Source organism: Engystomops pustulosus, chromosome 11, assembly GCF_040894005.1.
Source record: "Engystomops pustulosus chromosome 11, aEngPut4.maternal, whole genome shotgun sequence".
Lineage (NCBI taxonomy): Eukaryota > Metazoa > Chordata > Amphibia > Anura > Leptodactylidae > Engystomops > Engystomops pustulosus.
In genome coordinates, this window is record NC_092421.1 from 72,778,962 (window position 1) to 72,795,248 (window position 16,287).

The window sequence follows — 16,287 nt, forward strand, 5'->3', positions numbered from 1 at the left end:
GGCGGTATACCGAGCGTGTTTGTTTTATCCATAAGGCCTTTTTAATCTTTACTCTTGTGAGTATTTCCATTAAAACTATTTTTACGATCAAAAAAGTACTGCGCCATCGTTTTTTTCCTTTCTCTTCCCAAATCTAATAGTGATTAGAAGAAGGAACGAAGAAAGTGGAACGAGTAGTGGAGGAACAAGTTCCTGGGTGGGAACAATTAGGAGTAGCACTGAAGCTACGAGCTACCTTGAGAATCCCCAGGAGGGACGCCGTGCCGAGCTACCTTACCCTGTATGAGAATTTTTCATGCCCTAGGCATGCAACGCTGAGGACATTGGGTATGGACTAAGGACTGTCCCCGTGAGTACCAAAAATCTCTGGTTGGAAAGGTACTGCACCTTTTTTCCTAAATGTGGAGTGGATGAACGTAGAGGCGGAGGATTGTACAAAAATATATGTGTTGTACATGTACAAGGTGTATGATATAATATATGCATATGAGAGTGTAATGGGAATGTATATAGAGTCTATGTGTGTGGTTGTAGTATGTATATGTTTCTTTATTGTCTATATATGTGTATGGAGGGATTCCGGGGGACGATCTGACTGATTGGGACTGAGCGCAGGATTTAACTTTTAAATTGTGTCGCAAGCCCAAGCACTTACATGCACCGGGAAGAAGAAGGTGAACTCCGTCAAACCTAAGCGGAGAAGCGGCACATGCAGGATATCGGGTGCACGATCTTAGTGAATCACGGAACAGGGCATTATTGTCGGAAAATTCACTTTCGGTGAACTCCAGCGGACGGGTAAGTAAATGACCCCCAATGTGGTAAGAATGGCATGTAGGAATTGGTCTATAACCAGGGTTGAGCCAGAGGACCTACAAGCTACTCGTAGCCGGTTGAATAGCTGTCACATGCCGCTAGTGAGCAAAGATGTGAGACACAGATCTATTGTGTTATTTATCTTTTTATTGTTATTATTGTAGTTTTATTGCACTTTAATCTTCCAGTGTTGGGTTGTAGTCTGATGCAGAATACACAATGGGTCTGTCTTATCTTGAATTTTCAGACTTATCTGTAGGGAAAACAAATAAGAGTAGAAGGGTTAAATAGCCTCGGGTGATATTATTGGTCACTACAAATATCAGTTATCACCGCTTGGTCTCCCTGACTGTATACTTATGATAAATCAACTTATTTAGGAGAAGGCGAGGAGATAGTGAGGAAAATCACACTGCATTACCAGCTAGTAGAAAGGTTATATGATGATGCACTGAGACATCTTGATTCACAGCAAAACAAAAAGGAAGGGAAAATCTGAAAATCAGGGTCTGTATATCTCAGGCCTTTCATAAAACTTCTAGTGCACCCTGCATGAAAGCAGTATATGAGTAATATACTGCAATACAATTGTATTCAGTATTTTGTATCAGACCACCTAAGTTTCAAAAAACTAATTTTTTTAAAAAGTTTAAAAAAAAAGTCAAAGAAATCTAAAAATATTTAAACATGTTAGGTATCCTCACATAAAATAAAACTTTATTAAAATATAACTATAAACATCTCATATGGTGAAGGCTGTAATAAAAAAAAAGTTAAAATTTGACTGAACTTGAATAAAAATCAAAAAGTCCTTTGTATCTCTGTATTATAAAATTTACATAACAAAAATGGATAAGAAAACTGAAAAGTTAAAAGCAGAAAATGATTTTGGTGAGAAAGGATAAAGCAAGAGAGAGATTTCTTGAAACAAAATTTAGAATATCTGAATAAACAACATGCAGAACGTGAGGGGTCAGGGATGGAAAGTTGTGTTTCCACTGGAGGTCTTCTTTACGACTCCTCGGGGTGTGAGACATTGCCTTAGGCTACATTTACACGTCCGTTGGGGAACATATATACGGCCGCCGTATATATACGTCGTATATACGTCCTCCATTGACCATCAATGGGCGCATGGAGCCGTACGGAGCGGTACGTGTGGCACTGTTTCGTACCAATCGAAAAGATAGGACATGTCCTTTCATTCCCCGTATTACAGCGCCGTGCACCATGTATCTCTAGGGAGAGGCGCGGGGGCAAACAGCGCTCACCCCCTACTCCTCTCGCGGGCGCCGATGTGTGCCCGCTCTCTGGACGGACATGCAGGACGGAACGTTATGTGAATAAAATTTAACTCAATAAGCACAAATTTCTAAGATATTACAGGATAAATCATTTTTAAGCAAAGTGAGATCCACCTACCAGAACCACAGGGGAGGTTGTAATCTACGGTGGCGCGTTCATCTAGGAGACAAAAAGCATTAACATTAAACTCTTTACTAATAGTAAGGCAAACTGCACTATGTGCACTATTGTGCAGAGTGCACCAAATTCATGGAGACTGGAGCACGGTCATCACAAATCTGGCACGCCCTCCGTATGCACAAATTATATGAACCAGTTTTTTTCTGAAAAGAAGAGTGAAATTTTTGTCGGACTTCTGAATACAGACCGCAACGCCCCTTTCTGTGTGAAGAATTGTGTAGCTGCGTGCACCATGTCCAACAGATCCATCTAGTCAACTGAGTTTATTAAAGTGTGTATCCAGAAGGCGGCAGATAACCCCATCCATACGTTATAAGCACTGGCTCAGGAAGTGCTCAGCATTAACAGACTTACGTGTCTCATAGTAGTCATACACTTCTACTGTTGCCGGTTTTAGGTCCTTCACCACAACGTCCTGTTCCACCATGAAGGAGAGGTTAATATGGCTGTGATCAATCTACAGGGAGATAATATTGTCATGTATAAAACTTCTGATTTGGAAGTGTCCATGATTCAGAGATGGAATCATGGACACAGATCCACATGGAAAAAAGCTTCAATAAAAGCAAGTTAAAATTGAGTAATATTGAGGAATCCGATGTTCTTAGAAGTAATCATAATGCGAAACCAACATAGAAGTTATAATAATAACCTGGTCCAGGTACAAAGTCACCAGGTCCGTCTCAATGTCACTTCTCTGTATTAACTTGTCCTTCTCCAACTGTGAAAAAAAAATTGGTGTAAAATCCGAACTTCAAGAAAAACATTGGGAGAAATATATTAAAGGGAACCTGCCACCACAATTTTCACAAATACAGGTAATGGCAGGTTCCTATACAGCCCTAGTAACTAACTGAACCCCTTTATTGTAGCCAAAAATGGTTTCACTCACATCCCCATAAAATCAGAGTTGTAAACTTGCTTAGTATCTAGGGATCTATACTGTGAGATGAGGGGGCGTGACCTATTGGCATGTGACCAGTGTGATGTCATCACAGGTCCTTTAGCCTCTTAACATTAGAAAGTTGTACTGCATGCACATATCTGACCATATGAAACAATCACAGCATGCCTGCAGGGACTTCTACTCCTCTCCACGCAGGCTGCTGTGATTTCATGTGATATGATATGCTGTGATTTTATCAGATCTATGCTTGGTATACAGTTTGCTAATGTTAGAAGGCTAAAGGACCTGTGATGATGTCACCCTGGTCAAATCACATTACTGCTGCAAGCAGAGATCGCAAGGGGGGGGAGCTGCTGGATTCAGCAGAGGAGGCCACGCCCACATCGACTCACTATAGACATGGATACCAGGTAAAATGATAAAGCTGAATATATGGGAATCTAAGGGGAATATCTTTTAGCTAAAAGGATGTTCATTAGTTACCAGGGATCTATGGGAACCTGCCACTAGCTTTATTTGTGAAAAATGTGATGACAGGTTCCCTTTAAGACTGATGTTTGGTACATCACAGCACAACAAAATAACTATTGTCCATTTTCTAAATTGTTGCTTTCTACCACTTACTTTCCTTACTGTGCTCTTCACTGGAATAAAACCAGACAACATCTTGGCTACAATAACGGCCATGTTGGATTTCTCTCGTTTACCGGTATATCTGAAAAAAATACACATGTTGCTTCAATTTCAAATATACTCTTCAAATGGACAACATTTACTTGTCTGCTAAGGATTCTGTGCTATTGTGTGTGATATTAGTGGTGTGGTCTTTCCTGCTGAGGAGGAGATTCAGACCCAGTTACCAAGTCTGAAGACAGAGAGGAAATGGGTAATACTAGCCTCTGCATTATTAGACATGATGGTTCATATAACAAAGGAGACGGATCAGTACTGGTGCGCTTCGGGCAAGTAGAATGGGGGTACAAAAAGATGTGAGGCGGCACGGGGGCTGAGTGGTTAGCATTACAGCCTTGCATTGCTGGGGATATTGGTTCAAGTCCCAGTGTCAACATCTGCAAAGAGTTTGTATTTTCTCTATGTGTTTCCTCCAGTTTCCTCCCACACTCCAAAAACATACTGGTAGGTTGATTAGATTGTGAGCCCCATTGGGGACAGGGACCGATTTGGCAAGAGCTGTGTGCTACATAAATAAAGGAATTACTATTATTATTATTATTATTATTATTAAGTGCCCTTTAAGACAAAAAGAGACCCCACAGAAAGCAATGAGAAAAATGAAGAATGAGAACAAGAGTTGCTTTCTGAAGAAATGAGCAGTCCCAAACTATCCGTGCAGGTTCGGTTGTGTCGAATGATCAATCAGGCAAATTAATACCCCAGCTATTAGCCATGGCTGTGATTGGCCAAGGGGTCACCCCCAGACAATCATAGCCATGGCTACTTGCTAGGGGCATTAATTTGCCTGATTAGGTGTTCGACAGCCAATCCAGCAATATGTCCGGGTCGCGTGGGTCGCTTCCAAACCGATCATCCCTATTCATGACATAAGTTGCTGATGTATCTATGAAAATGTGTGGACATCCCAATCAAATAGAAAAACAAAAAGAGAAGAAGTAATTTCGAAGAAAACCACCACAGCTAACCCCTTATAAAATCATATGCTTCGGAGAAAGGGTTGGAGAAAAGTAGGTGAAACAGTCAAGAATTTTACCTCCTCCTAGAAGAATCCAGAGGTTTGAGGTTTATATCATTTGTGCAACCTATTTACTATCCATGGTCTTGTACCGGGTCAGTTATACCAAATATTCTGCATTACTAGTTTCAGAAATTATCATATGTTTGGTATGAAAGATACAAGAGTAATTCAACAGAAAACTCACGCAGCGGTGATGAGAATCTCAAATTTGGCCACAGAATCCTCCACACATTCTTTTCTCGAAGACGATTTTACACTCAATGAGAAAGGGGCCTCATCTTTTGGGGGAGGAACATTATACTTCAGAACCGCCTGTGAGATAGAGAAGTGATTTACCATAAAAAAATGAGCAGGTCTATGGTACAATATGTCATATAAAGCACATCGGTGAGATCTATCGTGCTCTTGTACTGCTGTCTGAGACTTTTTGGATTCAGTATTCAAATCCTAATGTATGAAGTTCCCTGAGCTTCATATATTAGATTTTCAGTAGATAGTTCACACTTCCACTTAATTTCATACACTACTCGAGGATTTTTTTTTTTTTCGTCATGTCAAGCTCATGAGGAACTCATATGGTCTACAAAATATAAGGCACATCCAGGGTGGTTCATGTCTCTGCACATTACACTTTTAGGCTGCATTTACATGAACGTATGGCCATATGTGCATACATGAGCCGCGAGGGAGAGAAGAAGGGGTGACCCCTTCTATCTCCATTGAAAACAATGATGCTCAGCCATAAATAAGGCCATGTATTTGCGGCTACGGAACGGTAAAGTGTTCACCGGACAATTCCATCCTGCTATTGCTATCGATAGGGGACATCATATGTTATACAAATGTTCCATCAATTGAGTTTGGAATTTCCTTGCACATCAAACAGGTCTCAAGTTCTGCAACAAGTGTGGAGAACGAGACAAATTTTTAAAAGTTATTTTAGATTAAAGTCGGGAAGTAAGTTCTTATTACGGAGAGTACCAATTAAGGCCACCATGTTGGTGTGTGGAGTCTTATAGCCATGGATGCTCCACTGGAATGATTCTGGGAAAATAGGATCCATGGCTAGAAGACTCCACACGCCAACATGGTGGCCTCAATTGGCAGTCTCCATAGGGAGAACTCTTAATTTCCGACCCTAGACCCAAGCCTCTCACTCAGCCAAACCAGATCCCTACACTGTACTGAGGAGACTCAACCAAGTAGAAAAAGCGCTGTCTACAGTCGGGACTCTGTTCTTTCTGGAATAGATATACTCGTTTGGTTTTAAACCTGTATCATGTCATAAGGCTTCTTGTAGGTCATGCTTGATGTCAAGGGAGCTGCCTTACAAGGGAGCTAAAAGAGGTGTGGTTTTCCTTATCCCATCCTGGAAAACTTTGCATGTTTTAGATTAATACAGAAAGCACCAATAATTGCCCAGCCCAATGAAGCTTATCAGGGCACAGATTGGGACCTATCGTGGGTATGAGTCAAGTATAAGGGGCTCTCAACACGCTAGTCAAGGGTCAGATAAGGACCTCCAATTTTCCTCGAGTATTAGGGCATAATAGAGATCGCTATCTACATCTCCCTCCATTTAGCCCTGCCGAACCTCTCCTACCTGATGTCATCTTGTCTCATGGTAAGGTGCACGGATAACCAAAGCTACCTATCGTGAGGTGCCTATTGGTTCTTGTTTTTGTCAGCTTTTTTAATTGAGGAAATAAAATGTTAGGTTTTATACTTATGGTTAAACTTTGCCGACTTGGTCATTTTAAATTAACACAAATATAGATGATAGAAATCTAATGTTTTTGTGTGCCTAAAGTTTGTTCATTTGGCAATCTTTAAGAAGTAGATACCAAGCCATTGATCTCTCAAATATTGTCCATAAATCAATAATCCCGGGTTTGGATCCTCCAGAATGAGAAGTGCAGACTCTTAAATTATGAAGTACATCAGATAAGTTGATAAATAGTGATGGTCAGACAGATTTCTTCTAATGGTTTCATTTCAACCAAGATGAATGAATATGTTTCTGCTCACCTGAAAGAAGACACAACCAGCGCCTGTTGCTGTCACAGTGTAGTCTTCTGGGATTTTGGATAGTGATGCCCTCTGGAGTAGGAGACGGTTATTCTTGTCCACATGGAACTGCTCATGGAATCCTGATGTAGAAGTGACTACTACAGTCACATCTCCTTTGTCAGAAAATGTCAGCTCTGCATACCTGGCCAAAGCCTGGAGAGCCACCACTGTGTCCTGCAAAAGGCAAAACTTGTAAAGTAACTTTAAGTAATATAGACGTATAAATGTGAAGCTAACATTCATTAACATTTCTAAAATATCATATAGAATTGTCAGAGGTCGTAGCCATGGGGGATGGGGGACCTCCTGATGTCAATACATCACATGTTTATGTGTAGAAGGCATCACCTTCGTCAGTTCCTTTGGGAATTTAAACAGTGGCCCAGATTTACTAAAGCCCCTGTGGCAGCTTTATGTCAGACTTTGCACATTCTTTCATGTGTAAAGTGCTTGCACGTGTATTCAAAAAGTGTCCAAGACACATTTCTGGCGCACGCAACACTTCTTATTGCACTGCACTATGCTTCCGAAGTTCAGTTGGACCAACCAACCAGAAGGATATTACTTACCCTGTAGGTAGATACCATGTTGCTGAGGCCCAAGACTGATCTTCTCCTCAATTAAGGAGATACATTGATGAGGTTAGAGGTGAGGTATATTTGTAACCCTCATACATTATGGGTTTCCCCATTAGATAGTTGTACCACCCTGTTGCCAACAGATCATAAGATAAATGACACAGAAGATAAGTCATGGCCAGTACCAGGCGTCTGGAAATTGCCTTTTAATTATTCTATCAATTGAAGTGCAACAACGCTGCCGATGCATAGAGCAGGTAGTTGTTGCGAATGGCGCCCTCTAAATGTCAGGAGCTATTAGGGAGACTGGCCATCTCTCTAAAAGTGGAGAACTTCGTAATTGCAGTTGAAACCGCTGTCTGGTAAAACATGAGTTAACATGTGAAATGTTTATAACCAATTATATCATTTGTATTACTGTAAAGCAAGCTAAAAGCTGGTTGGAGGATGCTGCCACATGACCAGGGGAATATAAAAACCCCCGGTGGGCGGGAGCACATGGTCTTAGACCTCATTGTCAGTCCTGCAAAGTCAGACCTCATGGTCTTGGATCTTAGCCAGCAGAGTGAGAACCAGGTCCAGTCTGCAGCTCCTGCAGAGCTGCCATCTAGACACACTAACAGAAAGAAGAGGTGCCTTGGGCAAGTCAGGAGATTAAGCCCCAGGGCAAAGGTCCACTGTCCGGACTTGGCTCCATCTACCAGCCCAGCCTGAGTATACTACCAGGCTGTGAGCAGCCCTTCCAGCAGGCCAGCTATCTCCTACCAGCTTTCGAGCCTGCTGCACCTGCTGTTGCTGGGGTTACCCCAGAGAGAAATCTCTTGCATGAGACTCTTCCTTTTAGTTTTTTTGTACACACCCTTGCTGGAGACCTGCCTGCCAGCCACTCTGGTATTCTGGGCCCCGGCTGTCTAAAACCACCGAAGAAAGGCAAGGCCCCAGTGGGGGGTATTGCAGAAGTAAACATGGATTTAAAACCTATTACCTATTACCAGGGTAAATGTTTATGTGGAATGTATTAAAATATGGTAGAGGTTGGCAGTGCAGGTATTGCCTGAAATATATTTCATGTCTATTGGGCTTTGTTCTTTAAAAAGCTGCGCAGAAATTGAGGGCACGTTCAGCTGTTTATAAGCCCTAGTACCAGTAAGTATTGTTTAGAATCGATGTGTTACCTGAGTAGAAGAGAATCCGCCATTTGGATTTTGCTGCTTGCTCAACCAGTTCACAATGGGTGAAGCTTTGCCTATATCTGGGTTTGGACCAGACAGAAGAGCCAGGAGCCAATAGGAGTTCAACTCCACCTCTGCTGATGGAGCTCGGTACCAGTAAGAGTCGGCAGGAGGTGGAGGAGCAGCCCTCTCCAAGTGCAGCTGTCCATCTGTAGGGGAGGAAAATAATTTGAGGAATTCTAATGCAAATCATATACCGAAAATTCTATGTAATTGAATTGTACACAGCGTGATTATTCCCAAAGATCTGGGTGAGGGTTTTTTTAAAAAAATAAATCTATAATAAGCAACATTTAAAATTTCCCTTTGATATTTTCTTAAATAATTTCATACCCTTCAGATTTTGAATTGAAAACCTGACAACTCCATGGACATGATCGGCATCACCGATTCACCGGTACTACAAATTTAAATCCCAAGACTTATATACATAAGTCATATAGCTTCATATATACCATATATTACTATATTAAGTTATTGACTTCAATCAATAATCAATAACCTTCTCTTTTACAGTCAAGTAAAAATCATCCATGATGCCAAAAATTGTCTCACCTCCTTTTACTGCTTTTGCATCTAATTTTTCCAACATATTTTGCCTGAGTTCAGTGTCTCCAGACAATGTCAAGGCGTAAGCCAGCAGAGCCTGGGTGTATACGTTACTGACATCCTCAGAGACCTTCTTCAGATAGGACAGAGCATTACTCATGAATGGTTCCTAAAATGAAAAAGAGGAAAAAATTGGGGGTATAATTACAATAAAACCTAGTCATTGTTGATGAGTGGACCGTATAAAAATTATGTTTGGCTTCAGGTCTCAGAACTGGACCCAAAAATCTGTAAGTAGATACCCATGATCACTAACACCAGCAAAATGCCAGGGGTATTTAAATAAATGTTTGGCACCATTTTGGGGAGCACAAGACATCATAAGGGAGTGACGACCATCCCCAAAATAACAGCGCTCTGCTCCTCATTCATTTAGAAACCCCCGTTGGCTCTGTTGGGAGCATTTTAAAAAATAGAACCCATGATCAGTGCCAGCATGGGTGTTATTTTTGGGATTTTTGAGCCGAACCCAGAATCAAAACAACTAAAACTTGTGGGATTGTGCTCAGCTACCATTTAAATCTACCATATAAATCCATCATGATAAACATTTACTCATAGATCCAGGCTATGAATGCATCAAATGGTCTCAAAAGTGTTACAATACTCATCTGGTTGGAAATTTTCTATGCAAAAGTTAATATCTTACGTGCGGCGATATCCCGGACTCCAGAAGGCAAATAGTTATATAAGCAGAGAGAGAAATGTCATCATCCACTCCTCCCTAAAAAATGAAAAGTGACCAGTTTAATATTTTGGCTTTAAAGTTATATATCATGTTATATTAATTATTTAATACCGGTACTAGTTGAACAAATATCCAAACAATCTTTTTTATCCATTTTATTTTACCAAAATATTTGTGTTATTTGGTTATACTACAAAGGTAGTCATCTTACCAACAGATGCAGGAATTCCATTACAGATACTGTAACTGTCCCTACCAACTTGCTGATCCTACCCTAGATGGTAGATGCCAACTGGGTGATGTTCTATTCCTTCACCACAGTGCAACATAAAGTAAAAAACTGGACAAAATACAAGAGGAAAGTTATACTAATGTGAGCGAAAACAAATAAGACTTAGCAGAACAGAAAATCAAGGCAAAACAGCAAGAGAAGACTACCACTATTAAGGATGTCAGAGTCCCGATACAGAGAGAAATTGGGCTGACCCCTTGTCATTTAGACCAAATAGAAAACAGACTAGCAAGTGAAGTATGTGAATGGAGACATCTAGCTTAGCAGCATCCAGACTAGTACAAAACAGAAAGTGAACCAAGTACCTTTTGAACAGAGAATGGAACTGAAACCCAAATGTTAAAAAAATGTATTTTACCTAATATGGATCATATGGGAGGGTGTTAATTTCCTGTATTTAGGGTGAGCACACCAATATTTATGGGATTTGGTCTATATAAATATTTTCATACAGTCTGAGATTATATACACACACACTCTGGGTCTAAATTTCCATTGGTATAATTATTGGGGATGGCTACAGAAGCTAGGGTTGAAAGATGTCTCAGGAGCAGGAGCCATCTTTGTATAAATCTTGGCCAAATGTAGGAGGAAAAGAATGCAAACACCACCAAGATATGGCCTTTTGGTCACTAAAGTTCCAAAGGATCTATCAGCTTTCATGACATATTTGTTTGGGAAAATACTTATGCCCAGCAAACAGTTTTTGCACAGCCAATGTCTGGTTGACCACTAGGTGCTACTTTTCTCCTTGCCAAATGATGTATCCATGCACAAGTCTTGATAAGGAAAAGGTTGCACCAATTTTTCAATATCCGCATAGAATGAAGGTGTCTCCTATATGTGTTTCTGCAGTACCTTCATGGCATTATTGAACAACTTCCCGACGCTTCGGAAAGATCCATTGTCTTCCTGATTGTTCTTCAGCCACGAGAAAGAGTGATTGAGGTGAGTTTCATCTATGAAGATGTAAGGTCTGGCTTTGTTGAAAGCCTTCACTACAAATCCAGTCAACCTGTAGAAAAATATTCAAATAATAATTATATTTAGCTAGCTCCAATAACAACCTTTCAATTCCCTAGATTGGTAAAGAGACCTTGGAATCTAGACGGAGAAAAAAAAGTTTCCCTCACCCAATTGGTCCCACCAGATCTCAGATTGGAGATTAGTTTCATGGGTCTATCATGGGTGTATGTAAACTTTGTTCTTATAAATAGTGTAAACCAATAAAAATCAATTAGGATACACATGTTCCAGATATTCTAATGCAGTGATGGCGAACCTTTTGGAGATGAAGTGCCCAAGCTACAACCAAAACCCACTTATATGTTGCAAAGAGCCAACATGATAATTTAAGCAGTAACTTATTGATCCCTGCAGAAGATGGAGAAATTTGGATTGTATCTTCCCTCCAGGGTTCTCTGAAGAAGAAGGATCAGGGGACCCAGAACAGGATGTCCAATGACAATCTATCTCTATCCACACCTTATTGATCCTCCTGTAGTCCTGGCAACCAAATAGCGCTGAGCTTGGCACGTCCTGTATTGGATCACAGGAGAAAGCCTTGAGTCCTATCTGGCAAACTCTGTGTTGGGGTGAAGGCCTGGGTGCCCACAGAAAGGACTCCGAGTGCCACCTCTGGCACCCGTGCCATAGGTTCGCCATCACTGTTCTAATGCTTCCAAACATGCCAATAGTAAAACAAAATTCACAAACCAGGTGTTTCCCTCTTTGTCACTCTTTCCGAAAGCGCTGTATGATCCATCATCATGTTTGTATGTAAGCTGACGCTGGTATCCTGTGAGAAGAAGAAGTAGTTGTCTATCACTAAGACTGCCTATAGTCGATGTTGCTCAAGTAGGGCTTTTACTGCGTATGCTATCAATAAAGAAGATTTTAATGCTATCCAGGACCACATCTACCACAAGGAGGGATGAAGTCCCCACCTTTGGTGGAATATTGTGGACCCCTTTTAGCATATCGCCGCCGGTAATATGGACTTACCATACTACCTTAAAAAAAAAATCACTGTTTTCTTCACTATATGCAGGTTATATGTCTACCATGTGATACCAGAAACCAATCGAGTCCTTGAAGGCCTTGAACCACTCGTGGCTAAATAAATGGAAATGGTATGTAATGTAGAATTTCTCACCACTCTCCAGGAATTTCTTGGCTTTGCTCTGGATTTCACTGTTCAGTTGATGAGTCTTCTCCAGATACTGAAGGATGAAGATATTAGGAACAAAGAGAACCATGTTCTGTTCGCCACATCCATATGGCATGGCCAGGAGACGGTCAAGGTTCTGCATGGCTGTGCCCATGAGATCTCCTAAAGTGCAAGAACATTTCGTAAATTCATAATAAAAAACATTGAATGTGTTATAAATATTGGGGAACATTTATGAAAAGTCTTAGGCTACATTCAGACGGCCGTGGGGGTGTAGATATGGCCGACGTATACATGCCAAATATAAGTCTCACATATAGGGAAATGGGCGCACGGCACACGTGCGGCACCGTACCGCTCCGTACCCCTTGAAAAGATAGGACATGTCCTCCTCTAACCTCTACGGCGGGCAACTGAATGTAGCCTTAAGGTAAGACAATGCAGAGTTAGACTATATAGTGTAGTTCCTGTCATATGATGGATAGTGGGGTTTGCAGGGCTCCAGTTTGGGTCCCTGGACAAGACTCTGAACATAATTTTGATGTTAGAGTTCAGGCAAAATTAAGTTCAGGGATGGGTGACCGAAGCTTATACCACACTATTTAACAACCACGAGCAGTCTCGGCACCGATCGTTCCCCACATCCATATGGCATGGCCAGGAGATGGTCAAGGTTCTGTATGGCTGTGCCCATGAGATGTGGATGTTGACTTTCAAATATGTTCAGAAACCTGCCAATTTCCATCCAAATGGGTGGCAGCTCCTCCACCCATCCTCCTGCCTGTATTTAAATACCCCTTCGGCGGGAAGGGTGTGTGTGTGTCTTGCCGCGCATGGAGTTGGACGTGTAAGCCTGTATCTCCGGAGCCCGGTCGTCATTAAGCGGCACATAGCAGCCACTTCATATCAGCGCCTCCCCGATTTTACAGCTGACGACCTCAGGAAGATACCGAGAGCAACTGTGAAAGGGGAGATTGAAGAAGCGACACGGCTTTTTTAAACTGAGGATACGCCCCTTTTGGCACAGCCATCTCAAAAGTGTCTAAAACTCTTCATGTTATACAAGGTGTTATAGAACATTTTTTTGGTGCAATTTATGACAAACTTCTGTCATAATAAGATTGATAAATCTGCCCATTGTCTTCCTCATCTTCTGATTTTTACAGTAATGGAGCTTTTTATTACAGGCAGTCCCCGGGTTACGTACAAGATATGGTCCGGAGGTTTGTTCTTAAGTTGAATTTGTATGCAAGTCAAAATTTTATATTTTATAATTGTAGATTCAGACAAAAAAAAAAAAATTTGGTCCCAGTGACAATTGGAGTTTAAACATTTTTTGCTGTAATGGGACCAAGGATTATCAATAAAGCTTCATTACAGACACCTTACAGCTGATTATTGCAGTCTGGGACTATAGTAACATCCAGAGAGCTTCAGCAGAGGTCAGAGGGGCCTGTCTGTAACTATGGGTTGTCTGTAAGTCGGGTGTCCTTAAGTAGGGGACCGCCTGTAATGGGTTATAATAAATATAAAAGGAGATGATAGATGATAAAAAAAATTGGGGGATAAATAAATAACTTCCAATGGTGGTGCAGATATCCGGAGGAGTCCTTACCCTGCAGTGTAATATCAGCTCTTGCAGAATCCTTCAGAATATTATCAGGAATCTTCAGAGAAATCAATTCTACTACAGATTGGCCTAAAATATAATAGCAAAAAAATATATAAATAATCGCAAACAAAAAAAAAGTAATTACAATTTAAATTTTTTTCAAAGGGTAGTAACATCACCTTAGACATTGTACATTTTGCGCACCCCCTCACAGGTTCACCACTGATGTAATGTCACTTACCTCCCTCTTTTATGCAGATCAGCGAGCTGTGGGATTTTTCCACCAGAACACCTCCAGGCTAAAAATACCAATGAAATGTGAAATATATTTTCAAAGATCAATTAATTAATTCACATTCATATTTGCGCTGCAATTAAAAAAGATGGGGGCAGTTTTCTAGCATACAAGCACTGAAATAGGTGCAATTCCTGATATACATCCCAGAACTGTGCCCACGTCAAGTGGATATAGTGGGGGGGGGGAGTATGAAGTGAATGCACATGACAGGAAGTGGGGAGTGGAGAGGGGCGGAGGGAGCTGCATAAGGAGGGGAGTAGGAGAGGAGACTGACACAGGTACACACAGGCTGCAGCTGTTCCTTCTCCTGGGACTCACCACATGCTGCTGACAGGGAGCCAGGTAATGAAAAAGTTCATAAACTAGTGCCAGTATTCAGAATTTATCAAATCACCATAGCGTAGGCTATGGGAACCATTAGGTTTTCTTTAAGTCTTGATTAATATCTATAGAGTACGTTAAATTTTTTAAATTTTTTTTTATATTCTAACTTATTCAGATTGGAAAAGGTAAAAAAGGTTTTCAGCTTTTTTGAATTTTTTGGAACCCCCTTATCCCCCACTCACCTGCACAAGCACCGACTTTACAATGGTGTCAGTTTGCCGCTGCTTAGGAACCACCGGAATCTCATTCCCACAAAGTTCTTTGGTGTCCAATGTTTCTGTCTTTACAGTGATATTTACTTCTCCTGGAAAGGGATATAGAAAACACCGGGTTTATATGAAATAAAAAGCAGATCCTGAATGTTAGAATCAAAATGTTAAAGAAAATGTAATTATAATATCCTGTGATGATAATGTTATTTTGGGGATATAGGAAGAAGAAATACAGTACATTGCACTTGCTGTATCACAGCTATAGGACGCCTTTCCCCCACTCCCATCATACCCAGTTTGGCGGCTTTCAGGTTCCAGTAGAAGGTTTTGCTCTCATCGGCGCAGATACAGCTGCTGTACTGACAGTGATCACACGGCTGCTCCTCTAACTCCTCAGTGGTCTGCAGGGTGGTCCGTACCTGGAAGTACAAAATATACATATTTCTATTCATGAATTATTGATCCCTTATGAAGGGACAATTCTATAAACATTAGATTGATGCTCTCGTAGACCAGATTATTAGACTATTGACAGACTGATCTAAATTGGGTCCATAGGATTTAGTAGCTCTTTTCTATCGGCTTTGGGGGATAGTTTAATAACAATTAACCATAAAAACTACCAAAATAGCATAATACATGGGATTAAAGGGGTATTCCCATCTGGGTATTCACATTTAATTAAATTAATTTTACATAAGTAAACATTTCTTCAATTGGATGTTATTAAAAAAAATGTTCCTGTGTGAAGATAATTCCTCATAAATGTAGCCATGTTGTCCCTTAGAAAGGAGATCGCTTCCTCTGATACGACCACCTCACATTTTGGAAGCAGTGGCTAGACATGCGCTATTGAGTTCTGCCTGACCACGTGGATTTAGCGTTCATTACCACAGGACGGCTGTGGGGCCTGCAGTAACTCCTCAGACATGAAATATTCAGAAACTTTCTTGTGCAATCACTCCAGCATAGGTGGTCGTATCCAAGGACACAGTCTTGTTTCTTCATTCTACAGCTCAGCCATATTCACTGGACTGAGTTTCAAACAGGGCATGTGACAGATGGACACAATGAGGGGCACTTATTATTTTTGTAGTTGAAACATAGAAAGAACATATAAGCATAGGAAATGTCAAACCACATCCGTGAATGGGTTCAGAACTCACTTTTTTTTGTCTTGTTATGCACCAAAAAAAAAGTGTTGGGAAACTAAAAGAAGA

General features: G+C 40.9%; 1 protein-coding gene across 1 annotated transcript in view; it reads right to left on the reverse strand.

Moving 5' to 3' along the window:
- Window positions 1-943: 943 nt before the first annotated feature.
- The window catches only part of LOC140106593 (alpha-2-macroglobulin-like), a 39,828-nt gene continuing 24,484 nt past the window's right edge, over window positions 944-16,287 (reverse strand). The window contains exons 20-36 of the mRNA XM_072131110.1: window positions 15,360-15,486; window positions 15,038-15,159; window positions 14,415-14,472; window positions 14,177-14,260; window positions 12,547-12,723; window positions 12,108-12,189; window positions 11,250-11,406; window positions 10,061-10,135; window positions 9,358-9,520; window positions 8,746-8,951; window positions 6,951-7,166; window positions 5,107-5,234; window positions 3,833-3,923; window positions 2,954-3,022; window positions 2,656-2,758; window positions 2,239-2,280; window positions 944-1,069 (exon numbers count right to left, since the gene is read on the reverse strand). Of these exons, the coding sequence (XP_071987211.1) occupies window positions 1,047-1,069; window positions 2,239-2,280; window positions 2,656-2,758; window positions 2,954-3,022; window positions 3,833-3,923; window positions 5,107-5,234; window positions 6,951-7,166; window positions 8,746-8,951; window positions 9,358-9,520; window positions 10,061-10,135; window positions 11,250-11,406; window positions 12,108-12,189; window positions 12,547-12,723; window positions 14,177-14,260; window positions 14,415-14,472; window positions 15,038-15,159; window positions 15,360-15,486 (1,923 nt within the window). The 3' untranslated portion in view covers window positions 944-1,046. The remainder of the gene's footprint in view (window positions 1,070-2,238; window positions 2,281-2,655; window positions 2,759-2,953; window positions 3,023-3,832; window positions 3,924-5,106; window positions 5,235-6,950; window positions 7,167-8,745; window positions 8,952-9,357; window positions 9,521-10,060; window positions 10,136-11,249; window positions 11,407-12,107; window positions 12,190-12,546; window positions 12,724-14,176; window positions 14,261-14,414; window positions 14,473-15,037; window positions 15,160-15,359; window positions 15,487-16,287) is intronic.